General features: G+C 44.4%; 1 protein-coding gene across 1 annotated transcript in view; it reads left to right on the forward strand.

The window, feature by feature from the left end:
* The window catches only part of LOC126469653 (phenylalanine--tRNA ligase alpha subunit), a 135,687-nt gene that overhangs the window by 20,138 nt on the left and 88,198 nt on the right, over positions 1-27,351 (forward strand). The window contains exon 2 of the mRNA XM_050096782.1: positions 17,821-17,958. Within this exon, the coding sequence (XP_049952739.1) occupies positions 17,821-17,958 (138 nt within the window). The remainder of the gene's footprint in view (positions 1-17,820; positions 17,959-27,351) is intronic.

Consider the following 27,351-nt stretch of genomic DNA (forward strand, 5'->3'; position numbering starts at 1 on the left):
GCATCTTTGTCACTTGTTCTCCCAAGACAACCTCAATTTTTGTTCTTTTCAGGTTGCAGCTCTTAACCTTCTTGAATTACACTTCATTAGTAGGCTCCCTATCTTGTTATAGCTGCTATCAGTGCCTGCCCTTGAGTAACTCATGCAGTCCCTAAATTACTTACCGGTGTTTGCTTCATCGAAATACAGTAAATCTGATATCTAATTTGACCAAAGAATCTTCATTTAAACACTCTTTCCGAACAGTTTTCAAAAAATGTTTTCACAATGACTATTTAGTGTCTCGTAGGGCCTACATGATTATAGTGCTTAACTGCCTTCTCATTTCTTTTATTAAGTCGTAATTCTCACATTATTTTTCCATTCTCTTCCTTCACCAGTGACTGCATACAAATTCTTCATTAAGATAAAATTCTCATTTTCTTCCCATAGTTTTTGATTTCATTGATATTTTTAAACACTTCTTCAATTTTACTCTCATCTGTACATGTAGCTGAGAAGTGTACAGGTGTGGTAAAAATATTTGTTGGATATCCATTCATCGATACTGTTGTTTATGTTTGCTGCAGTTAATCCTTTACTATATTTTCAGTTTCCCTACTCATTATGTGTACTTTTGCCCTACCAGTGTCTGACCCAGTGTGAATAATCATCTGATCCCTACTCCAAAAAAATACTCTCATTCAGACATCACTGATTAGTCAAGTATCTGTCTGCATCCTTTTCATTTCCAGCTTTAGATTTTCTGCCTTCTGACTCTAGCTTAGTATTGTGACACATGTGCTAAACCTGATTAGCATTGTATTTTTGTCCACTACCTCTTCCCAAGTACTTGCTCCCCTGAAATATGGATGGAGACTTTTTATCTTCAGAACATTAATGCTAGCACAAAGCCATTTCGATGTATTGAGCAGAGAATTACATGTGCTAGGAAAAGATCATGTATTGGTTTCCTATTACACTACCATAGTCATTACTTTCCCTGACCACACCCTTCAGGTAGCATCACACTTGGTGTGCGGTATTGTTAACTTCTGTCAACTGTGACAACCACCTTCCCACAGAATGAAGGTTCACTGTGCACCCATCCCATCGTAGCTCTTTTGAGGGCCCCCATTATTTTAAGCACCTCAATGCCTGATGGGAGGGTTTTCATGCCTCAGTGATGCTCAGGGCTATGCTGGTGATAGCATAGGTACTGGCTGGGCCATTCAAGCTGAACAGGCCTTAGGGAGGTGGCCTGACAGAGTCCCATTGCTCTGGGGAGGGAGGGCTGCATTTTTCTTGGGAGCTCTACCAGCAGTGATTAGATACGCTCATTGCAACCTCAGGTTTCCTGTGCTGCCAGACCTGTAGGCCCCCCTGCGGGTCCAGGGTAAGAATAGGCCCGAGGTATTCCTGCCAGTCGTAAGAGGCGACTAAAAGGAGTTTCATCCGTTTCGGCCTTCTATGTGATGGTCCCCCTTGGGGTTTGACCTCCATTTTTCAAAATTCTACAGAAGTGCGAGCCTTTTGGGGAAGGACACCTTACGTGGTGTACCACTGGTCCTCGGTGCGCTAAGACCTTGGCACTCAGCATTGTACCGGCGTTGTAACCATACCCACTATTCCTCAAATTGGGCCTAAACGCCTGATGGGTTGTACAAGTTACGCCCTTAGTGCGTCCCCATCTGCACCTACGATCATGATGGACTTTCCATGGCACCAGAAATCCAGCACGGTAGCCAGCCCGTTGTGGTGGGGTCGTCATGTACCCTCTAGGTTGTAGCCCCCTGACAACACAGGGATCGTACTGCCGATACCTGAGCTGCACCCTCCCCACGTCGGCCAAGGAGTAGATGCCCGTCTCCTTGGGGCATCAGGACTCCCGGCAACGGTCATCCTGCCAGGTGGCCCTTGCTGAGGCTGGGTGGCGCCCGTGGGGAGAGCCCCTGGTCGGAGTGGGTGGTATCGGGGCAGACGTTTCGCAGATGAAACGTCAACATGTATCAGGTCGCTCTGCGGCCGAGTCTTTCAAAAGGAAAAGTACTGTCTCTGGTTCCGTTTCTCCTGCCCTTTCCCCCTTGGCCACTCCCTGGGAGGAGGGACAGGCCCGCCGGCTTGGGGCGAAGTACTTCCCCCGCTATTTGGTCTGTTCTCGAACCGATGGGGGGACGTTCGCCAACTCCAAGCCCATGTTCTTTGTTCAGCACATTGAGGACATCTTCGGGGAAATCGAGGCTCTCAGTAAGGTGCGTTCGGGGTCCGTTCTTCTCAAGACCACCTCCGCCACGCAGTCGGCAGCGCTCCAGGCGTGCGACCGCCTAGGGGACATTCCAGTGTCCATTGTCCCGCATCTGGCACTAAATAGGATGCAGGGGGCTATTTTTCATTGGGACCTCCTGCTGCAATCTGATGAGGAGCTTAGGGCCAACCTGGAGCGCCGAGGCGTGATTTCGTCCGGCGAGTCCAGCGCGGCCCCAAAGACCGTCGCAACGACACCAGGGCCTTTATCCTCGCCTTCAAGGGGGACGTTCTCCCGGAGAAGGTAAAGGTGATGTGCTACCGGTGCGACGTGCGACCTTACGTCCCGCCTCCTGTGCGCTGTTTTCGGTGTTTGTACTTTGAGCACATGTCGTCACGGTGTGAGGCTGAGCCCCTTTGTGGCGATTGTGGACGTCCTCTTCGTGAGGAACATACATGCACCCCACCACCTCAGTGCGTTAATTGTCCTGGCATCCACTCGCCTAGATCCTCAGACTACCCCGCATATCAGAAGGAGAAGAAGATACAAGAACTCAAAACTTTGGATCGTCTCTCTTATTCTGAGGCCAGGAAGAAGTATGACCGCCTCCATCCCGTGCCGTTGACCACTTCGTTTGCCTCAGTTGTGTCCCCTCCTTCCGCGGTATCCTCACCCCTATCCTGTCCCCCCTCCGCCTCCTCCCCCCATCCGGGGTCTCTGCCTCCGCCTCCCAAATCCCTCCCTTCCAAATCATCCTCCCCCGTGGCCTCCGCCCCCTCTGCCCCAGGGGTCACCCTTCCGCCCCCCACCCCACGCCCCCCCCCCCCCCCCCAACTGAGAAGCGATCCTCTTCTCAGGCGTCCATTGGGGAAACGTTCCGGACCCCAGCTTCCGAGGTCTAGCGTTCCAAAACGGACCCCGTGCGTCCAGCCCACCATCCCTGTGCCTCCTCGGACTTCCAAGAAGGCTTCCATGAAGAAGTCTCTATCCCCCTCTCTGCCCTGGCGCGTTTCGTGTGATGCTCCATCCATGAGTCGCTGCTCCCGGCCGTCCTCAGTTTCGCCGGGACGCTCTGCTGCCAGGCGCTCAGCTGGCCTCTCGTCGGCAAATGATGCTGCCCCTCCTACACAACCAGGGACAGCGGCCGCAGCTGGGGACGACTCGATGAAACAGGATCCGCCTCCTGCCGGTTGTAGCGTTGTTCCCTCGAAACCTGGCCCTCCGCGGCCGTCGAGGTGACCAGCTCTTCCCCCATCTCGTTCCCCCTCTTTTTTGACTAGCAATAGCCTAGTTACATTGGAAAATAAGAGGTATTCGATCTAATCGGGTGGAATTACAACTGCTCCTCCGCCTGCACTGTCCGCTCGTCCTTGGTCTCCAGGAAACCAAGTTGCGCCCGACTGACCGTATTGCATTTACCCACTATACCTCGGAGCGGTATGACCTCACCCCTGTGGACAGTATCCCAGCTCATGGTGGGGTCATGTTGCTCGTTCGGGACGATGTCTATTACCATCCCATCCCATTGACCACCCCACTCCAAGCAATAGCTGTCCGTATTACTCTTTCTGCTTTTACTTTTTCAGTTTGTACCATCTACACTCCATCGTCATCCGCTGTTAGTCGGGCTGACTTGATGCACCTGATTGTTCAGCTTCCCCCGCCGTTTTTATTGTTTGGCTACTTCAATGCCCATCATCCCCTTTGGGGCTCTCCTGCATCCTGTCAAAGAGGCTCACTCTTGGCGGATGTCTTCAACCATCTCAATCTTGTCTGCCTCAATACTGGTGCCCCGACTTTCCTCTCGGACTGTACTCATACCTACTCCCACTTGGACCTCTCGATCTGTTCTACCACTCTTGCCCGTCGGTTCGATTGGTATGTCCTTTCTGACACCTATTCGAGCGACCACTTCCCCTGTGTCGTTCGTCTCCTGCACCACACCCCATCCCCACGTCCTTCGAGCTGGAACATACCGAAAGCTGACTGGGGACTTTACTCCTCCCTGGCAACCTTTCCGGACCACGATTTTCTCAGTTGTGACAGTCAGGTCGAATACCTCACGGCTGTTATCATCAATGCTGCCGAACGTTCCATTCCTCGTACTACCTCTTCTTTACGTCGCGTTTCCGTCCCCTGGTGGAACGAGGCTTGTAAAGACGCTATCCGTGTTCGACGACGTGCTTTACGCACCTTTCGCCGCCATCCTACGTTGGCGAATTGTATTGGATACAAACGTCTCTGAGCGCAATGCCGTAGAGTCATCAAAGACAGCAAAAAAGCTTGTTGGGCCTCTTTCACCAGCTCCTTTAACAGTTTTACTCCCTCTTCCGTCGTATGGGGTGGCCTGCGCCGGCTGTCGGGCATTAAGGCCCACTCCTCGGTACCTGGCCTGACCTCAGGTAATGAGGTCCTCATTGATCCTGTGGCTGTCTCCAACGCCTTCGGCCAGTTTTTCGCGGCGGTTTCAAGCTCCGCCCATTACCACCCTGCCTTCCTTCCCAGGAAAGAGGCAGAAGAGGCTCGGCGACCTTCCTTCCACTCGCTGAATCTGGAAACTTATAATGCCCCCTTTACTATGCGGGAACTCGAACGTGCGCTTGCACTGTCCCGGTCCTCTGCTCCGGGGCCAGATACCATTCACATTCAGATGCTGGCACACCTTTCTCCGGCGGGCAAAAGCTTCCTTCTTCGTACCTACAATCGCGTCTGGACCGAAGGTCAGGTCCGCATGCGTTGGCGTGATGCCGTCGTTGTTCCTATACCCAAACTCGGGAAGGATAGACACCTTCCTTCTAGTTACCGCCCCATTTCTCTTACAAGCTGTGTCTGTAAGGTGATGGAGCACATGGTTTATGCTTGGTTAGTTTGGATTCTTGAATACGGCTACTTACCAATGTCCAATGCGGCTTTCGTCGCCGCCGCTCCGCTGTTGGCCACCTTGTGACCTTGTCGACATTCATCATGAACAACGTTTTGCGAAGGCGCCAAACGGTAGCCGTGTTCTTCGATTTGGAGAAGGCTTATGATACCTGTTGGAGAGGAGGTATCATCCGCACTATGCACAGGTGGGGCCTACGCGGTTGCCTGCCCCTTTTTATTGATTCCTTTTTAACGTATCAAAAGTTTAGGGTACGTGTGGGTTCCGTATTGTCCGACGTCTTCCTCCAGGAGAACGGAGTGCCTCAGGGCTCTGTCTTGAGTGTAGCCCTTTTTGCCATCGCGATCAATCCAATTATGGATTGCATTCCACCTACTGTCTCAGGCTCTCTTTGTCGATGACTTCGCGATCTACTGCAGTGCCCAGAGAACATGCCTGCTGGAGCACTGCCTTCAGCGTTGTCTAGACAGCCTATACTCATGGAGCGTGGCAAATGGCTTCCTGTTCTCTGAAGGGAAGATGGTTTGTATCAACTTTTGGCGATATAAAGCGTTCCTTCCGCCATCCTTACATCTCGGTCCCGTTGTTCTCCCATTCGTGGAAACAACTAAGTTTCTAGGGCTCATGTTGGACAGGAAACTGTGTTGGTCTCCGCATGTCTCTTATTTAGCGGCCCGTTGTACACGTTCCCTTAATGTCCTCAGAGTTGTTAGTGGTTCATCTTGGGGAGCGGATCGCACTGTCCTGCTTCGCTTGTATCGGTCCATAGTCCGATCGAAGCTGGATTATGGGAGCTTCGTCTACTCGTCTGCTCGGCCATCCCTCTTACGCCGTCTCAGCTCCATCCACCATCGGGGGTTATGTCTTGCGACCGGAGCCTTCTACACTAGTCCTGTCGAGAGTCTTTATGCTGAAGCTGCCGAATTACCATTGACCTACCGGCGCGACGTACTGCTGTGTCGGTATGCCTGCCGGCTGTTGTCTATGACCGACCACCCTTCTTACCAGTCCTTCTTCGCCGATTCTCCCGACCGTCAGTACAGGTTGTATGTGTCTGCCCTGCTGCCCCCCGGAGTCCGCTTCAGTCGCCTGCTTCGACAATTGGATTTTGCCATCCCTACCACCTTCAGAGAGGGTGAGAGCCCGACATCACCTTGGCTCCAGGCTCCGGTTCATATTTATCTCGACCTCAGCTCACTCCCGAAGGAGGGTACTCCGGCTGCAGTGTATTGCTCACGGTTTGTCGAACTTCGTGCTCGACTTGCCGGTCACACCTTTATTTACACCGATGGCTCCAAAACTGACGATGGTGTCGGCTGTGCCTTTGTCGTCGGGGCCGCCACCTTTAAATACCAGCTCCTCGACCAATGTTCCAGCTTTACGACCGAGCTTTTTGCTCTCCATCAGGCCGTTCAGTATGCCCGCCGCCACCGCCATTCGTCGTATGTACTCTGCTCTGACTCACTCAGTGCTCTTCAGAGCCTTGGAGCTCCCTATCCAGTCCATCCCTTGGTTCAACGGATACAGCAGTCCCTCCATTCTTTCGCTGCTAATGGTTCTCCTGTCAGCTTTCTGTGGGTTCCCGGACATGTAGGAGTGCCTGGGAATGAGGCTGCGGATGCTGCAGCCAATGCTGCAGTCCTTCTGCCGCGGCCAGCCTCCCATTGTGTCCCGTCATCTGACGTTCGTGGGGATGTTTGTAAGAGGCTTGTGTCGTTGTGGTGGGATGCTTGGTCATCCCTCCAATGAAACAAGCTCCGGGCAGTAAAACCGCTCCCAACTGCTTGGACAACCTCCTCCCGACCATCTCGGCGAGAGGAGGTCCTTCTGACCAGGTTGCGGATTGGGCATTGCCGGTTTAGCCACCGCTACCTGCTCTCCGGTGACCCAGCCCCGCAGTACCCTTGTGGTCAGGCATTAACAGTGTGCCATGTTTTATTGTCGTGTCCCCGCTTTAGTCAATCTCATGTTGTACTGTCCCTGCCATCTACTTTACCGGATATTTTAGCTGATGACGCTCGAGCAGCTGCTCGTGTTCTGCGTTTTATAACTTTGACTGGCTTGTCCGAAGACATCTAACTTTTTTACTTATTTTATCTGCATCTTTGTCAAGCCTTTCTGGTGTCCCCCCCTCCCCTTGAGTTTTACTATATTCCATGTGCTCTAATAACTGTGACTGGGCGCTAATGACCTCAGTAGTTGAGTGCCCTTAAACCCCACAAAAAAAAAATCAGCATCTGCAAAACATAAATGTAATGAGGCTAACGATTCAAAGACCGTTCACGCTGCACCACAGTTCCTCGTGGTCTCACATACTGAAGACAGTCAGTCCTTCACCACAGTATATCCGTTTATTATTGAGAAAGGTCTTGATGCAATTGCCGGCCCTGTGAAATCCTGCTCTCGTATACTGAATGGCACTTTGCTTTTGGACACTACTTCTTATTCTCAAGCGCCACAACTGTTTGCTGCCTCGCTTATCCATGGCTACCCTTTTCATGTTGAAGCCCATAGAACTTTGAATTCTTCCCGTGGTGTGATTTACACCAGGCTGCTCGACAGTCTAACCAAGGCTGAAATCCAATCTTACCTCTCCGATCAGGGTGTCATTGCCGTCCATCGTGTAAAGAAAAGGGTAGACTCCTTCTTAGTGCCCACCCCACCCGCACTCATTTCCTCACCTTTGATAGAATGATGCTTCCATCCAAGATTAAACCAGGCTGTGAAATTATTACAGTCCGGCTGTATATTCCGAACTCAGTGCACTGCTACCAGTGTCATTTTTTCAACCACACTAGAACGTCTTGTCAACACCCAGCCAAATTTGTCACCTGTGGTAGGGATGTGCATGCAGGCGATTGTCCGCCTCTTCCTCCCCACTGTACTGACTAATAGTGGCAACCTGCCGCCTCCTCTCGGGATTGTCCTGTGTATCTTGATGAGCAAGCTGGCCAAGAGATCCGGGAAAAGGAAAAAGTGCCTTATCCAGTAGCTCGCAAGTTACTGGCTAGTTGCAAACCCTGCATTCTCCTGACTGGCACCTTTAGTTCTGCTCTTGTTACCCCTCACTCCATGAAGGACATGGCCACGCAGACGTGCAACTTCCAATTCAGTTCGGAGGTTGTGAAATCGCCCCTGGCGACCTTAGCACACCAAGACTTCCTCAGTTGTCATGATCAGGTGGACTATCTCACCAACGTTATCCTCACTGCTGCAGAACATTCCATTCCTCACGCTTCCTCTTTACCACGTCGTATCCCAGTCCCATGGTGGACTGAGGCATACCGCGACGCAATTCACGCACGGAGACGTGCTCTCCACGTTTTTAACCGCCACTCTACACTGAAAAACTGCATTCATTATAAACATGCGTGCAAAGTGTCATTGAGTTCTTCGGGATAGCAAAGGAGCTAGTTGGATTTCATTCACTAGTTCTTTTAACAGTTCCACACCTTCCTCTGTTGTGTGGGCCAACCTCTGACGGCTCTCTGGAACCATGATCCATTCCACCATTTCTGGCCTGACAGTAGGTGCCGATGTCATCGTGGATCCTGTTGCTATCTCCAACATCTTGAGCCACCATTTTGCAGAAGTTTTGATCCCTTCCCACTTTCACTCTGCCTTCATCCACTGGAAACGAGTGGAGGTGGCTCCGGCGATACCCTTCTCTTCTCCGAATCGTGAGTGCTACAGAGCCGCCTTTACTATGAGGGAGCTGGATCATTCTCTCGGTTCATCCTGGTCCTCCGCCCCAGGGCCAGACACTATCCACATTCAGATGTTGCAGCACCTCTCTCTTGCGGGAAAGCACTTTCTGCTTAACACATACAATCGCATCTGGGCTGAGGGCACATTTGCTGGATGCTGGCATGAAGCCTCTTGTCATACCCATACCTAAGCCCAGTAAGGACAAAAACCTTCCTTCTAGCTACCGCCCCATCTCTCTTAACAGTTGCGTTTACAGGGCAATGGAACATATGATTCATGCCCGGCTGGTATGGTGGCTCGAGTCTTGCAGTTTCCTGACAAATGCTCAGTGTGGATTTCGAGCACGGCGTTCTGCAGTTGACCATCTCATTACTTTGTCCACCCATGTCATCAATGGTTTTCTGTACAAATCCCAGACAGTGTCTGTGTTTTTCGATTTGGAGTAGGCCTGTGACACCTGCTGGAAAACTGGTATCTTCCGTACTCTTTACATGTGGGGCTTACATGGCTGCCTGCTGTATTTCCTCCAGGCATTTGTAAAAGACAGAATTTTCAAGATGCATGTGTGTTCGCCTTGTCTGACACTTTTACCCAGGAAAACGGTGTGCCTAAGGGTTCCCTCCTGAGTGTCATCTTCTTTGCTATCGCCATTAACTCTATAATGGCCTGTCTCCCACCAGGTATCTGCAGCTCCATTTTTGTTGAAGATTTTGCCATCTATTGCAGTTCTCCATGGGCCTATCTCACTGAGCGACATCTTAGCGATGTATTGATCATCTTTACTTCTGGAACATCAGCAATGGCTTTTGCTTTCCCACTGACTAAACCGTCTTTATGAATTTCTGGTGATGCAATTAGTTTCTCCCACTATCTTTACATCTTGGGCCTGCTGCCCTTCTGTTTGTTGAAACTATGAAATTCGTGGGGCTCATGCTTGATAGGAAATTCTCTTGGTCCTCCCATGTCTCTTACCTGGCAGCCCGCTGTACGCAGTCCCTCAATGTCCTACGTGTCCTCAATGGTACTTCTTGTGGCGCCGATCGAATCACCCTACTCCTTTTGTACCGGTCCCTTGTCCATTTGAAACTCGACTATGGGTGCTTTGTTTATGCGACTGCACGTCCATCCATCTTATGCTGTCTCAGTACTATCCAACATCATGACATCCATTTGGCCACAGGTGCCTTTTACACTAGCATGCTCGAGAGTCTGTATGCTGAAGCTGCTGAACTACCACTGCCCTACCGCCATGACTTTCTTCTAAGCAGGTGCGCACGCTGTTTGTCTCCCATGCATGGCCACACATCCTATGCCTCCTTCTTTGATGATTCCCTTGATCACCAGTTTGGGGCGCGTCCCTCTTCTCTGTTACATCCTGGAATCTGGTTTCGGCATTTGGTACAGCAGCTTAACTTCACACTACCTGCAACTTTCCCAGTGGGTGTGGACACTCCACCACCTTGGCTTTGTGAAGCGGCCCATGTTAACCTTGGCCTTCATTCACTTCCTAAGGACACTACTCCAGCCTTGATCTATCGCCTTCAGTTTCACGACCTTCGTGTGGAACTTAGCGATAGTACCTTTGTATACACTGATGGCTCTTGGACAGACTGTGGGGTCGGGTGTGCCTTCGTCATCGGCACCCGTGTCTTTCGATATCAGCTTCCAGCACACTCCTCAGTATTTAGAGCCGGAGTACATCCGGCAACACATCCTTCCCAATTGTGTCCTCTGCTCAGACTCACTCAGTGCCCTCCAGAGTCTCTGTGCACTGTACACTGTTCATTCCTTAGTGAGTTGGGGCCATAAAAACTGTCATTTGCTCACTTTTGGTGGAGCCAATGCCATGTTTCTGTGGGTTCCTGGTCATGTCAGTCTGCCAGGAAATGAGGCTGCTGACACTGCTGCCTAAGCTGCAGTCCTCGTACCTCAGCCCGCGAGTTCCTATATTCCCTCTGATAATCTCTATGTTGGCGTCCATCAGGAGGTGGTGTCCCTTTGGCTTTGCCAATGGTCGTCACTTCACGGGAATAAGCTCCAGCTTATTAAGCCTCTCCCTGTGGGTTGGGTGACCACCTCTTGGCCCTCCCGCCGGGAGGAAGTAATTTTAAGCAGACTGTGTATTGGGCACTGCCTTTTTAGCCATCATCATTTGATAAGTGGTGCTACCCCAACAATTTGTACACATTGCACCCAAGTTTCAACTGTCTGCCACTTCCTGAGGACTTCCCATTTTTTAACCACTTATGTTCCTGCTTGGGTTTGCTGTCTTGAGTTATCGACTGTTTTAGCAAATGATGCACGAGCTGTGGACCGCATTTTGCTTTTTATCTGCCAAAGCAATAAGGTGAAGGCCATTTAATTTTTAGTTCTGGACCTCCGTTTCTGTATGGTGTCTCCTTTTGACTTGGGCACGTACGACCCCAATTGGTTTTTGTGCCCTAAATCAACACAAAACCGAAACAAAATCGTCCATTTAGAGAGTTTTTGCCTTTTGAATTCTGGTCAGATGACACAATTTTCCACAGCTGAGGGTCGTCTTCTTAACCACTGGCCTTTGTATTTGCTCTCCAGCTATTGCAGACTCAATTCAGTGGGAAGTGCTGCAGATTCATCTGCTGACTTAGACTGTGGTAGACAGGAGACCACAAAGGTGGATGCCCCAAAGGGCAATTCGATACCTGTATGGTTACCGGCCCTTCTCCGAATAACAAGAATGTACCCAGGAGGTGGTGAACCACGTCATCTGTGTGATCCAGTGAGCTGATACCATTTCCTTTCTCCAGTCTAGTAACCACTTCAGATGATGACCTGTCTCTTGTTAGTATGACGAATGTCACTTGACACTCAGATCCAAGCACGCAGCTTTGTGACAATATAAGCACCATCCAACTACTGAAAATGTTCGTGCCTTCAGGTCTTGAGAGCACTAGCAAGGCAAGTGGTAAGGGAACAGTCAAGGAACTTGTGGAAGGAATTTTCAACTTCCATTAGTCAGTCCACATATGCTGGACAAATTTGCACTCAATAAAGTGGATTTCAGACAGGATCAGTACACTTCCCATTACGGCCATTTTGAGAAAGGGATTCTTGAAGGACATGACTAAGGTCATGGCTCAGGTTTTAGATGATTGTATTTTTACCATAACTGCTAAATCCAGACGAACTCCTGAGTTTCAGATGTTCTTTAGAAGGCTGCACTTCTTCTAATCTAATGAGAAGATTACCGTCTTCCATTCTCTATGTGGAAGCTGGAATCAGCTTTGTCTGCAGCCAAAGGCACAGCTCCAGGGCCGGGTCAGAAGGAAGCAATATTAATTCCGGTATGGAAACCGGCTAAGGATTGTACCAGAGCTAATAGTTAAGGAAGTGTAGAATTTACCAGCTGATGGGTAGTACTCTAGAGTGCATAGTCAACTGTCACATTGTCTGGGTCCTCAGATGCTGGAGTCACCTATGCTACTCCCTAGTGCAGTTTCAGGTGCTACCATTCCACAATTGATTGTACTGGAGAAGGCTATACAGGAATCTTTCTTACATCAATACCATTTAGTTGGTATGTTTTTCGATGCTGTACCACCATTTGGAGGTACAACATCCTTCTCCAACTTCATGAATGAGGACTAGGTGGACGCATCTGCCATTTCTTATCACATTGGTGATTTTTTGTCTGACCGCTTTGTTCAGGTGAATGAGTTTCCCATAGGCAGTGTACTCAGTGCCACACTGTTCACAATCACTATCAACAGCATCTCTTCTGCAGTCAGAAGCCCAGTTAAAAGTTCTTTTTTTTTGGATGACTTCACAATCTTATACTCTTCTTTCAAGGAGGTTGGAAACTTGGGCTAGTAGAACTGGTTTTTGGTTTTCACTTGAGAAGACTACTTGGGTCAATTTTAATAGTGCTTGTTGCAGTTTTCACTTATTGGAACTCACAGTAGGGGACAATATTTTAAATTTCAAGGACAGTATGCAGTTCTGGGCGTGCTATTTCACTCAGAATTAATCTGGCTCATGTACCTGACAGATCGGCAAATAAAAGGCTTCAAATTGTGGAATATTTTGAAGTGCTTCAGCGGAAAGGCATGAGGAGGTGACAGAATGCACCTCCTACAGTTTTATAGAGCATTTGTCAGATCCTGGTTAAATTATGAAATTATTGGATCAGCCCATAATTCCTACCTCTAGGTATTAAATGCTGTCCAACATGAGGACATTTGGATGTCAACTGGAGCCCAGTTTGGGACCAGCCCATTTCACAGTCTGTCTGCAGGGGCTGGTGAACCACCACTCTGCATTCGGTGATGCTTCCTTCTGGCTCATCAGGCCCTCAAAATCTCGGCATTGCCTCAGTCATTGGCATTTAGTGTCACAGTCCATCCCAACTTTTAGTGGCTGTTCAGGAATCAACCCCAGGGGACCAAGCCATTCAGGAAACATGCTGCCAACTGTCTCACAGGTCTGGGTGTATCAGATCTTCAAATACACAGCCAGGGATGGAACAAATTGCCACCTTAGTGTATTCAGAGGCCCAAAGTAATTTTAAGCCTGGCACAGTACAAGAAAACTTGTACTCTGGGTTACATTTTTACAACTTTTTTATCTTCAGTTTCACTCCTCTCGGAGGCTCACAACCCTTTAGTGCATAGGTGCTTGGTAATCACAGAGTCCCAAACTGTTGCAGCACCTCCTTCCTGTCCTTTACTGTTAAATTTCATCTCTGACTATCCTTCCTTCCCTTGCTCTCTGTCAAGGTGGCAGTCTTTGATGTCAACCCAGCTATTCCATAGGTTCTACCTGCCTTTCTTGGAATTCTCTTTCATTCACCACCTTTTGGCTGAAGTAATTTGTGGTCCCCTTCTGAGTTTGATCTTCATTTTCCAAATTGTTCTGTAGTGTGAACCAAGTGAGGAAGAATGCCTTGAATAGTGCCTATTGCGTGTAGTGTTAAAGATAATCTTGCGCAATCCATGCATAGGTTCTTATTTGCACTTCAACACTTCAAGGCCAGTGCAGTAGCCAAACTGGGGTCTTTATTTATCCTTTCAGTTAAGCCCAGTGGAATGGCAGGGATCAGACTACAGGTGCTTGGAATACTATGCCTACACACATGTTGAGGAATGTGTCTGTCTTCCTGAGGTATCAGGGCTCCCGGCAATAGCCATTGTGCCAGATGGCCTTTGCTGTGGCTAGGTGGTGCCATTGTGAAGAATCCTTGATCAGGAGTAGGTAACATCATGGAAGATATTTTGCACCTGAAACCTATTGGATTATACCAGAGCAATGTCCGTTCTGATCCTACCATCTCTTCAGAGAGGAATCGAAACTTTGGTGCGGACAGTTACAACCCTATTGATTTCCCTACCCTGGCTACCCCGTGAAAAGAGGGAAAGCCAGATATCTAGGAGTGGAACATTTTATTCAGTAAATAGTACATACGTAATCTGTTGGAGATACTTTACTGTGTCAAAGCCCAAAGCCATAATTTTTTTTTTTTTTAAGCGTATCCAACATAAATTTGGGGGAACTGAGTCATTAGGCAAAATGTGCAATGGATCGTGTTGATTAAAGTCTCTTCTGCTTCACAGTTTACAGCTTTGCAGTCAGGTGAACATTTGGGTGACATGTCAGCGACCTGCTCAGGACTTTGAGTATGGTCCAAGGACTCATCTTCCACCGAGACCTCATGCTCCAGACAGACAAGGAGCCATGGGCTAATCTTGAGTGGCAAGGTGTACATTTTGTCTAAAAGATTCGAAGGATAATAGAGTAGATACAGATGCCGTTTTTGTAGCCTTTGAAGAGAATCTTCCCCCAAATCCCCTTCAGTTACGATGTGAAACCTTACATCCTACTGCCAGTGAGTTGTTTTCTTTGGTCATTTGTCATCCCACTGCTTGGCAGAGTCTAGATATAGCATCTTTGTAATCATGGAGAATCACTCCAGTCCTTGTAAACAACCATCTTTGTGTCTCAATTCTACGGAACACCATCCTCCACGTTCACTAGTTTGCCCAGTCTTTAAGAAGAAGAAGAAGAAGAAGAAGAAGAAGAAGAAGAAGAAAATCTATACCAATAAAAAAAACTGTATAACTGTCTTGGCTGTGCATTTGTCTGTGTGAATATGCTAATCTCCAAGACTGCTTGACAGATCCTGAATATACCACAACACTTAAAAGATTGTGGGTTATGTGGTTTCAAGATCCTAATCAAAGATCATGTGGCGAGACGTGCTGCCGATCGAGAACATCAGACACTAACTCTGTTCCACGCTGACACGACGCTCAACAATGGAAGACCAGAGAGGGATGTGAGACAACATAAGCGAATAGTATGCTGATAGACCCCTTCCTAGGATGACACTGAGACAGGAGTGGCATCTAGGCCAAGAGGATATAAGCGCCGTTCCACCAGCCATGGCCAGAGTTCCAGTTGAGCCGACCTATGAACGCTACAGTAGTGACTTAGAAACTGTATTGGTTCACTTGTATTATGAATTGTATATCTTGTGATGTATACGTATCTCATAGAGTTAAGTATTGTAATCATTTCCTTACGTAAACAAATCTGTTAATACGATTTGCTTGAATTATTGTCTGGCGATCCGAGACAGCACCTTTCCTAGGTCGCCCAATATTAGACGAGTGGGCAGAACACAACAAAGTCGCTCTTGGGAAACTCCTTCCAAAAGTGAAGTAATGTAAATGAGAGAGTGTTATGCATTATCTTGCTCCCCAGAATCTTCACTCACAGAGACTTAGTTATATCTTTCCAATGTATCATCATAGAAGCAAAAATTTTGATGGGATGTGGTGCAGGTGAGTGGCTCTTTGTAAACCAAATCTCACTTATTCCTAACAGTCTACCACATACTTTAAACGTGTACAATTCTCAGTGAGCTTATGTTATACCATGACCATAAACAAAGCCAGATGCTCGTGTTGCAGGCATGGACCTTAGTGTAAGTTGCTTTTTGTACAGCCAGCTCTATGTGGCTCTCTCCTTTGTTTGTGAAGCAAACAAGCTCTTCATTCATGTCCCCAATCATACTACTTCAGACATATTCAAAGTGCTATGATGTCTGACACAGCTGTAAATAAATACCTTGGCAACACCAGGTTTCTCAGCTAGTACAGAAATATATATCTGTTGACTACGTGTCATATACTGAGGCATATAAGAAATATGAATGCCTACATCCTGTTGATATGACATCCAATGGTGTGAAAGTCACAACCATAACTTCCACTAACTCAGTTTTTTTTTTTTTTAACTATTTCTCCCTCCACCCTCTCTTGTGGTTCCCATGGCACCATCTTCGGGAACCACTTCCCACACCTGCCCTGAGCCACAACTTCCTCCTTGGGGCATCTGTCCCTGGAAACCCACAGGTGAGAAGCTGGACACTGGCCACTGATCGAAGGGACTGTGACCTCTGGTCCCAGGACTGCCCACTCATTATGAATAGGCCCTAGCAAGAACCCCAGCCACCAAAGACTGTGAAAGAGGAGGAGGAGTACCATCAAATTCTGAAGCAATGTTCCTTGATGTGGTTCCATCACCATTGGTGACAGGCAGAGATCTGGAGTGCGTGACCAGTCCTCCTAACTTGGACACCCAAAACCTGATCATTCACTGGAACTGTAAAGGATAGTACTGTCACCTACCGGAACAAAGAAGCCTTATCTCCTCCTCTTCTGCAATTTGTGTTGTGTTACTCTACAAGAAACACACTTCACTTTTTACTATTTCCCAATGCTCTGAGTACATTCTGTCAGAACCATGCTTTTTCTGAGGTGCCATGTGGAGCAATCAGTAAATTGGTTCACACAGAGTGGGTTCCTCATCGTACAACATTGCAAGCAGTAGCTGCGTAAGTCAAAAATCCTCAACAATCACCATTTACAATGTTTACATACCTTCAGGCAGGCCACTTACTTTGAGTTGACGAACTTAATCCAACTACCTCCCCCCCTCCTTTCAGAGCGTAACATCAGATGTGCAGATCAGACTGTGATTAAAGCAAAATACTAAACTCGGCCTTGTATAGCTGTTCCTTCAACATACATATCAGTACATTCAATTGTTGCCTACTCATTGTGTAGGCCTATGTTGAAAAGTAATGAGGGAAAGGTTATGTTCCTACCAAATGCCTTTATTTACTCCAGTAAATTTTGCATTGTGTTCTACTATATTGGCTCCTACTCTCTGATTCCTGTATATCTGCTGGACCATTTTCCAATTTTGACGATAAAACTTACCGTGCATGAAAATTTACATCATTTACAATCAGTCTGCATTGTACACAGCTTGTTCTAAATCTTGTGAATATGCCATTTCCTGTCATGTGGGACCTGACTTTGCTGGGAAAATGTTAATTAATCATGAAGATCTCACTATTGTTAGTTTTCAATTTATGTTAATACAAGGTACAACTTTTATGACAGCATCATAGCTTTTCTCTTGTGTTTCATATGTGTTCACCATTTTGCAACTGCTTCTAGTGTATCTTAATATTACCATGCATTAATAACTTTCCTTTGAGGTCTGACGTGAGTATTTTAGAGCTCTTGGCTGCAATGTTTGATAACAGTTACATAGTGAACCTGCCTCACATTTTCATGGTTGGTATAAGATAAGCAACTTATTGATCGTTTGAACCAAAATACTTGTTAAAAATTGTCTGATACGTAATACAGCTTTTCTGTGTTTACATTTAGTTTTTGTAGCAAAAAATGCATTAAATATGGAGTGAATGTAGACATTGAAATATGCTACATGTAAATCTGTTATCACTATCTATATTTGTCACTGATATTTGTTGTGGGAAGGCTGGTATGTGATGTCATAATACGCACTGTGACAGCTGATGTAATATTTCAAAAGAGAATAACTTTTTCCTGGCTATAGTCCCCAGCACTATGCAAATAGTGTTAATTTACTGACATTAAATTTTTCACTATGAAACAAATGTTACAGTACACGCTAAATTTTGTTGCAATTACAGCTGGTATCAACAGAGGCAGTATCACATCAGAAGTGGGAACTGACAGAGGAAGGGACAGTGGTTGCTGATAAAGGAAGCCATGAGGCACGAACCTTTTATGCTATTTCTCCAGAGGGAATGCCTCTTAAAGACTTGAAGGTATGTAATGAACTGCAGCTAAGTTTTGGGTAACTTGTGTAAGACACTCAGTAGCAATTAATCTCATAATTTTTAAACAGACAGTTTAACTTGAACTGCCATGTCAATTTCTCGTACAGATTAGTAAATATTCTTCCTGCAGCTGATATTTATGAGAAAATAACAAAACTTACACTGTTCATCGAAAAGTTTAAGAAAGTTTTGGATTTAAAACTGTTGTGTTTTGTTGATTCCCAGGAATAAAGTAATCCTTTATTCATATCCTCTGACATTAGAATTTAAAAGGCACGAAGGAAGCCATAGATGGCTGCCTCTCATCCTGAGTGAAATGATAGTTAAGTCAAGACCCTAAACTGTCAACAGGTGTTGATATACGTCAACAGGGACAGTTGAAAATGTGTGCCCCAACCGGGACTGGAACCCAGGATCTCCTGCTTAGATGGCAGACGCTCTATCCATCTGAGCCACCGAGGGCACAGTGGATAGTGCGACTGCAGGGGTTTATACCTTGCATGATAACCGTGAGACCCACATTCCCATCCTGAGGTCTGAGTGACCTTCCCTTCCTCCTCCAGCCTGTCCTAGTACCTCCCCAAGGAAGCTACTAATAGCTCCAAAATCTAGGATAATTTCATATTCTTTTTTATATGTAAAATTTTGAAGCAGAACACAAATGGAAAACAAGTGTATAATTTTCTGACATAGTCTCTCTGTTGCTCAACACACTTCCTCCAGCGCATACGAAGTGCACAGATTCCCCTTATAAAAAATTCTGTTAGTTGTGTGTGTGTGTGTGTGTGTGTGTGTGTGTGTGTGTGTGTGTGTGTGTGTGTGTGGCATGCTGCACCTCTTCATCGGTATGAATCTGTTTCCTCACAGCACCTCTTGAGTTGCCCAGGCATATTGTAATAACTCGGAATGAGGTCTGGTGAGTATGGTGGATGTGACAGAGTATCAGTTTTTCATTTATGGAGTGAGCTGCCATGACACCCATCTTGTAGACACTTTGCAAAACTTAAGCACTTCATGATTGATGTGATGTGCTGAGCCATGAATAATATTCAGATTTGTGGCTATTTCATACACTGTCAGATGGTGATTTTCCGTCACAATAAATAGCTTCAGCTGCTGCAGTAGACTCTGTTGTGCAACACGATGTGCCTGACCTGGGCGCTGAATGTCTGTCACAAAAGTTGTGCCATTTCTGAATTTTCTACTCTACTCATACTCTTGCTGCAGAGATAGACATTCACCACCATGCTATACCTCCATTTGTTGTTGGATTTCAGTAGGTTTTGTACCTTCACTGTTCAGATAATTTGCACCAGAATGCTGTTTTTCCTTGGCGCATGTTGCAAATGGGGCAGCCATTTTGAACTGGTATTGTGGCTGCATTTCGCTTGTCTGTAGTATACTCCATCTGTAGAGCATTCCTTAAATCACTGGTAACAGTACTTCTAACTCAATAAACAGTGAATGAACACTGGTGTGAAATGTTGATTTTTTATTTACACTTTTTGTTTTCATTTGACTCCCCCCATATATTTATTTCTTACAATGCATTTCTGAACTTTAGCTCCAGCTCCAAGCAAGTCAAGAATTTTAGCTCGTCATAGCTCTCATATGCAGTGATGTTGGAAGTTCTAATGTAATTGACTTTACCTTTGAAAGCATAGAATAACTTTGACTTTTATAAAAATTGCTTTCTTTTAAATCAGAGATCGTGACAGCCTTTTAGTATCTACTGCCTACATTGTCGGAATGTGACGATGTTTGGGGTGCATGTTTCTAACTTAAATATTTTGTAGGTGGTGAATAAGTATAGTTTGTGAGTCAATAACCTTTTTGTTTTATCAGTATATTATTAGAAAATGGTTTAAAATGAAACGTGTATAGTAATTTTGTGAAACAAAAACATGAAGAAATGCCTTTAAAGCACAATTTTATTCAAGAATAAAAAATGTAGAATAATAGACATGAGCTTTTGTAGCTATGAAATAGAGATAATTTACATTTGCAACTCAGTATTATTGTAATTTAAGAGGAGGAAAACCAGACTTGACATTGAGGTGGAGGGAAATTTTGTTCATATTTTATAGTGTGTGTGTTTAAGCATGATTGTGGAAATACTGTTCAGTGTTTGCTGTTATCTTGGCAACATGGTATTTAGCTCACAAAATGGCAACATTTTTGTTTGCTTCCTTTGTAAACATATTTTGTTGTGCCATCAGTTTTGGCTGTAATGACAAGATTTAAGTCTGTTGAGCATCATTTATAAGAGCTAGATACTTCTTCACATGAAGAAATTCATAATGTGTTCAAATTGTATTTCTTTAAAATAGGTGCTCTTCCTACACAAATTAAAAAGATGGGTAGTTATTTTAATGTTTGTCCATTGACTTGCATTTATTTTATATTTTCGTCTTGTTAGAAGTTTTTGAGCAAGACATTGTTGCCGTACACTAATTGAAACAAAATTTGAGCTTCAAATATCTGTGCTGATGGAGTCACTGCTTGTTGACACATGTGAAATACATTAATACATGACATGATTAAATCTTATCTAGTGTTTTGATGCCTGCAGAGCAGTTGTTAGAAAGGTACCACTACTTGAAGAATAAATGCTTTTATAGTTTCTTACTCATTAAAACCTTGTACTTTTGTAGTCATGTCACTGTGCAGGCAATTGCGAAATTGATATTCCTATGTTGCATGCTATCAGACAATGTAAAATAGATGCAGTTAACACTGAAGCATTCTAATTATCCAGTTGGTTATTTTGGAACTTATTCTTCCATGAAAAATACATGAAATATTTGTAGTTTTGTTTGTTTATCAAGATCAAAACTACGATGACCTTGTGAGCCAAACAAAATGTTTTTGAGCCATATTTGGGCTGTGGGTTTCTGATCACTGTTTTGAGCAATTGTATAAATATCTCCTTGAGCTTTGTATTTGTTCTACTGAGCCCTACATTTGAGCTTCAAACTGTTCAGTTAGTACCAAAGATAACATCCTTTTTGAAACAAAATATGAATCTCCAGGTAGTAATGTCAGGCAAGTAGCAAAAGAGAGATTGTTGCTTGTGGTGTAGATGACATCTTAAGCTGCAGACAGGCACAATTAAAACACTTACACAAAGCTTTTGGCCACAGCCTTCATCAGCAAAAGAGAAACTCACCATTCATACACACAGGCAAACGATACCTCATGCACGCATGACCACCAAAAGCTGGTGAGGGAGGGGAAGATCCAGATGGCTCGGGTAGCGAAGAAGGCATTTAGATCGAACATTTTATGTTCAGCTGCATGTTGTGCCACTGCGTGGTCTACTTTGTTCTTCGCCACCGTTTGGCGCTGGCTGTTCCTCCTGGTGGACAGCTGGTTAGTAGCCATACTAATATAAAAAGCTATTAAATGATTGCTGCAGAGCTGATAAATGACCTCTCCCCTGAATCCATTTCCCTCCTCCACCTCTATGACACTCCACACACCCAGTTTCTACATGCTCCCCATAATCCACAAATGCAACAATCCTGGATGCCCCATTGTAGCTGGTTATTGTGGCCCCACTGGAAGGTTTTCGGCCCTCATTGACCAACACTTCCAACCAATTGCCTGTAATTGAGTCCCCCTGCCCAGCAACCTCCTGACACTGCACCTGTTGGCATGCTTTTCCCAGCACTCTTCACGAGGCAGCATTCGTCTCTCCCCCCCACCCGTACACTACTTCCCTTCCCCTCCCCAACTCCTTCCAGATTGCTTCTTATGTCCCTCATGGTAGTTGCATTCTGGCCTGAGTTGCTTGAGTTGGCAGTCATGTCTGTGAGAGATGTGCTTGCTTGTGTGTATGAATGGTGTATGTTTCTCTTTGTCTTATGAGGACAATGGCTGAAAGCTTTGTGTAAATGTCTTTTAATTCTGCCTATCTGCAACTTAGTGTCATTCTTTTTCAAAACCTTAGAGACAATATCAGGATTGAACACTGAAGTCAGAAATCTTACATCATTATTGCAACACAATCTTGGATGTAATTCATAATACTTAATTAAACAAATGTATGAAGCTTTCTTACAGATGAAAATTATGTGGCAGGCTAAAACTTGAACCAGGCCCTTGACAGTCTCATGCTTAGTCTTTCCAGGCACAATTCACAACCCGTCCTGGTAGAGGCAAAATAAAAATAGTGAAGGTTGAAGGCAAGTGCATGCATTTTATTCTGGCAAGACATTTCACAACAGTGTACATTCAGGTACAGACTATATGATTATGTCTGGAAACAATTCCTTAGTTTGGGCTAAACCATTTCTTTGCTTGTGGCTTCTTCCACCATAAGTGCTTGTCCATTAATGTAGCCTTCTGTAATTTTTCAAAAGTTGAGCAGAGGTACTGGTTGAACTGAAGCTGTGAGAATGGGTTTAGAGTTGGGCCTAGATCACTCAGTATGAGCATTTTCCATAAAAGGAAATATTAGCCTCATACTCAATTACTCACTTATAATCTAAATTTCATAGTAGTATTTATTAGAATGAGGACTGAAAGATGCATTATGTAATGAAATACTTTTCCACAAAATGGTATGACAATGCCCTCTGTAGCATTTTCAGATCCAATAAATGAGAATATAAATACCCTTCACAACTTTCATGGTTATTATAGGATGTACAGCACTATATCATAAAGAAACTGTTTGCCAGACAGCAACTTGAGGAGGTCCTTTGCCTTACTCTTAGGGGTGTTGGAGAGCGATATGTGGCAGATGGGAGGAGGGGGGGTTAGGTTCCCAAATTTAAAAGCATTTGATTTCCACCTCGCAGTAGACAATTTCTTCGTTACGTACTGCTTCACAAACAAGTTTTTAAGAACTTGACACTTCTCAACTAAAAAAGCTTGAAGGATAGATTTTATTAGAAAAGTGTTGTAATATCTCTACATGGCATTATTTTATGCTAAGTCTCGTTTCCATTGTGTTGGGATAAAACCTGCTCTCTGTCAACATTGTCAGTACCCACACCACCTCCAAACATAGTTTGCTGAATAGCGTACTCTATCCAAACAGCAGTTACAACATTTGTTACTCTAGCATTGTTGTCCAATTTTAAAGGTGCTTTGCAGAATTTGTTGAAATGGCCATAGCCACTTGACATGGCATCCTGTGTTATTCCTGAAACATCTTCTTAGTTTGGTATTACTTCACACTACTATTTCAAATTGCAATCCTTGGCTGAAATGTCAAATCTAAGGCCAAATTTTTTTTACGATTTCTATGTGTGCTTTGCAGAATTGGCTCCATACTAAGCATAAACATATATGCATGGACTTAGGGATGTATTGATTTATAATATTCCATTGTCAGTCACAAAATTTTTACTTTCTGATTATTGCATTTTTGGAGCTACAACTCCATTTTCATGGATTGTACAGACATAATGGATGTTACAACTGCTTCAGTTTTACATCTCCAATTCATAATCATTCAAAATTTAAGTGCCAATGCAGTAGTTTTTACCTGTGCAAAAGGTGAAAAACTGAAGCATATGTGTGGCCATTCCGTGCCAAAGGGTATAATTTTGGAAAAATTTCCTGCATGACCATCACAGATTTTGCTGAAATTTTGGGTGATCATTTGCACATGTTCCCATTGAACACTGGTAAAGCTTTAGTTTTTCCAATTTGATACTCACATAGATTTACCATTTGTTTGATCCCACAGTGCAGCTATCTACAGTGCACCAATGAATTTTTGGAAACTTTGAGACATAGTACTTCCGGCAATATTTTCTTAAAAGAAACAAAATTAGGCCACCTTGTACGACTTTTTGTGCTCTCTTAAGTGAAATAATAAAAATATTTCCTGGGCACTTTGTGTATGGACAACTTGAAGGAAAATCAGCTAAAAAAATAAAAGAAAATAAAAAAAATGCTCGAAAAAAATGTAAAGTTTAGCTTTTTATATCTCCAGAAGTAATTTCAGGATACAACTGAAATTTTGCACATAATAACTTAATAATAAAAGTTCATGGAATATAACATTTTATTCTCCTGCTGCTTTCCGATAATTACATTCATTGGGAACATGTGAAACTGTTCATAAGAAATTTCATGGAAGTCCAAGAAGGTCACACGGGAAACTCTAGACCACTGGGCAGGCAGTGACCCAAATCCCAGTGTGTGTAAGCAGTCCTTGAAAGTATTGTAGCTCTAAATTGTGCTGGACTGTTATTACAGAATAACAGTTTTGTGATTCGAGACAGGATATTATCAGTTAATGTGTCTCTGATGTGGAAGCTACAGTCACCAACAGCCCGTGACCTAATGACTATTAATAATGGGCATTGAGCGTGTTCTGAGTCAGTCCAGCTAGTCCTTTTCATGTTGCTTCTTATTATTTGATAAGTTTTCTCTTTTGGCCCTGGAAACTTACTGGGATGTTTGGACTCTGATGCAACAAAGCCTGCAGGAGCTTGATGCTTATCTCGGCTGGATCATTTGCAACTTTGCTGAGTAACTAGTATTGGCGAAATAACTTTTTTATGCCACTGTGAAAGGCCTGTCTTAACACACTTGCACATAATGTCGGAAATCAGTAATTGTAACAACAGATGTAAGACTACATGAAATTACTGAAAGGAGAGACAGGACAACCAGCCACAGAACTAATAAAATAAATTTTGAACTAAATGGAGTACTCCAGCCTCCCTCCATCACCTTCAGTTCCACGATCTTTCCATGGAACATTGCGATAGTACCTTCGTGTTCACTAACAGCTCTCACACTGACCATGATGTCAGATGTGGCCTCGTTATCGGCACCGACATTTTTTGGTATCAGCTTCCGGAACACTCAGTACTTACAGCAGAGCTCTTCACCCTGTATCAGGCCAAGTAGTACATCTGGCGACACTGCTCAAACCTGCTGGAGCCACTGTGATGTTTGTGTGGGTTCCTGGTCATTTCGGTCTGACAGGAAACGAAGCCGCTGATGCTGCTGCCAATGCTGCAGTCCTTGTACCTTGGCCTGCTAGTTCTTACATTCCCTCTGATGCTGTGTGTGTTGCCGTCTGTCAGCAGGTGGTGTCACTTTAGGATCACCACTGGTCCTCTCTTCATGGGCACAAGCTCAGAGTTAGATGACCACCTCTCGGCCTTCCCAGTTTGAGGAGATCATTTTAGCTAGGTTGTGTATCGAGTGTGTCTTTTTAGCCATTGCCATTTATTAAGTGATGCTCCCCCACTGCTTTATGCTCAATGTGTTCCATCTTTGACGGTCCACTATTTCCTGACCGAATGCTCTTTTTTTAACCACTTACGTTCTTGCATGTGTTTGCCGTCTGAGTCATTGGCCGTTTTAGTGAACGACGCATGGGCTGTTGACTGTGTTTTACTTTTTATCCATCACAGCAGTGTGGTGATAGACATTTAAATTTTAGCTCACGACCACTGTTTCTCTATGTGATATTTTATAGACCTTTCTCCATGTCCCTGTTTTTAGCTGTCTTCTCTTCTAATCAATTGGGATTAACATGTAGTCATTTTTAACTCCTTTCTTTGTCTTCTTGTTCCACAGTTCTGACACAGTCGAGAATGACTGTAGGTGTTTTTACACCCTGAAACAAAACAAAACAAATATGCATGTAGGATCCACTTTAAGGGACCTGTCACATCTGACCCACCACAGTCTCCCATTTTTTACAGCAAAGAATTCCTCTAGACCTCCCAATGAGAATACAACAGTCTTCAACTTTTTACAACAAAACATTCTATTTACCTTTCAGCAACAATACCCATAGGATATTTAGGTAAACCTGACTACAAAGAGGGGGGGGGGCAAAATAACTGATGATGGTCAAAATAGAGAGGATTTAAAATGCAGACTGACAGTGGCAAGGAAACCATTTCTGAAGCAGAGAAGTTTGTTAACATCGAGTATAGATTTAAGTGTCAGGAAGTCTTTTCTCAATGTATTTGTATGGAACGTAGTCATGTATGGAAGTGAAACATGGACGACAAATAGTTTAGACAAGAAGAGAATAGAATCTTTTGAAATGTGGTGCTACAGAAGAATGATGAAGATTAGATAGGCAGATCATGTAACTAATGAGGAGGTACTGAATAGAATTGGGGAAAAGAGGAATTTGTGGCACAAGTTGACTAGAAGAAGGGATCGGTTGGTAGGACATGTTCTGGTACATCAAGGGATCACCAATTTAGTATTGGAGGGCAGTGTGGTGGGTAAAAATCGAAGAGGGAGACCAAGAGATGAATACACAAAGCAGATTGAGAAGGATGTCAGTTGCAGTAGGTACTTGGAGATGAAAAAATTTTTCACAGGATAGAGTAGCATGGAGAGCTGCATAAAACCAGTCTCTGGACTGAAGACCACGATGACATTACATTTTTAAAGGTACATCTATGAAAATTGGTATTTGACTTCTCAGTGAGAAACAAAAAAAGCTTGTGTTTGTGTTTTTGGTAATTCAACCACTGAGGGGATGAAATAAGACCTGACTGAATCATTGTCTTGTTATTGCCCTTTCTAAACAGTTAAGTATAGAAACTTGGAATTTGGAGAGATGTTGATTTTATACTGTAGGCATCGTACGGATTGTTTGAAATTCCATCGCTAAGTGTATGGATTAAAGGATGAAAGATTTTTGAAAATATGTTGCTGATAATGCTACTTAGAAGCTAGCTAGAACTACAAAAATTGGTATTTGGTTTCTCTGTCAGAAATTAAAGTATCAGTACTGTATTTCTAGAGTTTCAACCACTAAGGGGGTAAAATAATGGGTTAAATCTGTTTCAGAAAATAAATCATTATTAAAGTTCTAATAAAGCATTTTTAAAGCTACTTCTGTAAAAAACGGTTATTGAATTCTCTGTTGGATATAGAAAAATACGCCCCAAGGGAGTGAAATTGGGTATGAAAAATTGTTTGAACACATTTCATATTTGAGTTCTAAAGAAATGTGTTAGGGAATGGAAGTTTTTATGGAAATATCACTCCAAGAACTCAAAAGGCAGCAGGATTGTCAAAAACCTCTGACTTTAGTTGCCAGAATCGCTTTTTGGTTAGAAGTACTTTCGGAAAAGATTATGCTTCTATGGCCTTAATTAACGTGCAAAGTTTAGATGATGTTTCAGTAAAAATCAACATATCAATAAATGATAATATAACTTGCTCTCTCTCATATATATATTGTTTCAGTTGGCAAACAACATAAACATTCATTCTCCCCATGTTTTAAATCCTGTAGACAGGTAGGTGGAAGATGTAAGAAAGGCATTGGGCATGGAAGGATTTGTGGTGTCCTCTGTTTTTGGGTGATGGTGAAGCGATACAACAAACCTGAAAGTCCAGGCCAATGTCATAGGTGTCAGAAGTACAACCACA

The sequence above is a fragment of the Schistocerca serialis genome, chromosome 1 (genome assembly GCF_023864345.2).
Source record: "Schistocerca serialis cubense isolate TAMUIC-IGC-003099 chromosome 1, iqSchSeri2.2, whole genome shotgun sequence".
Taxonomy (NCBI): Eukaryota; Metazoa; Arthropoda; class Insecta; order Orthoptera; family Acrididae; genus Schistocerca; species Schistocerca serialis.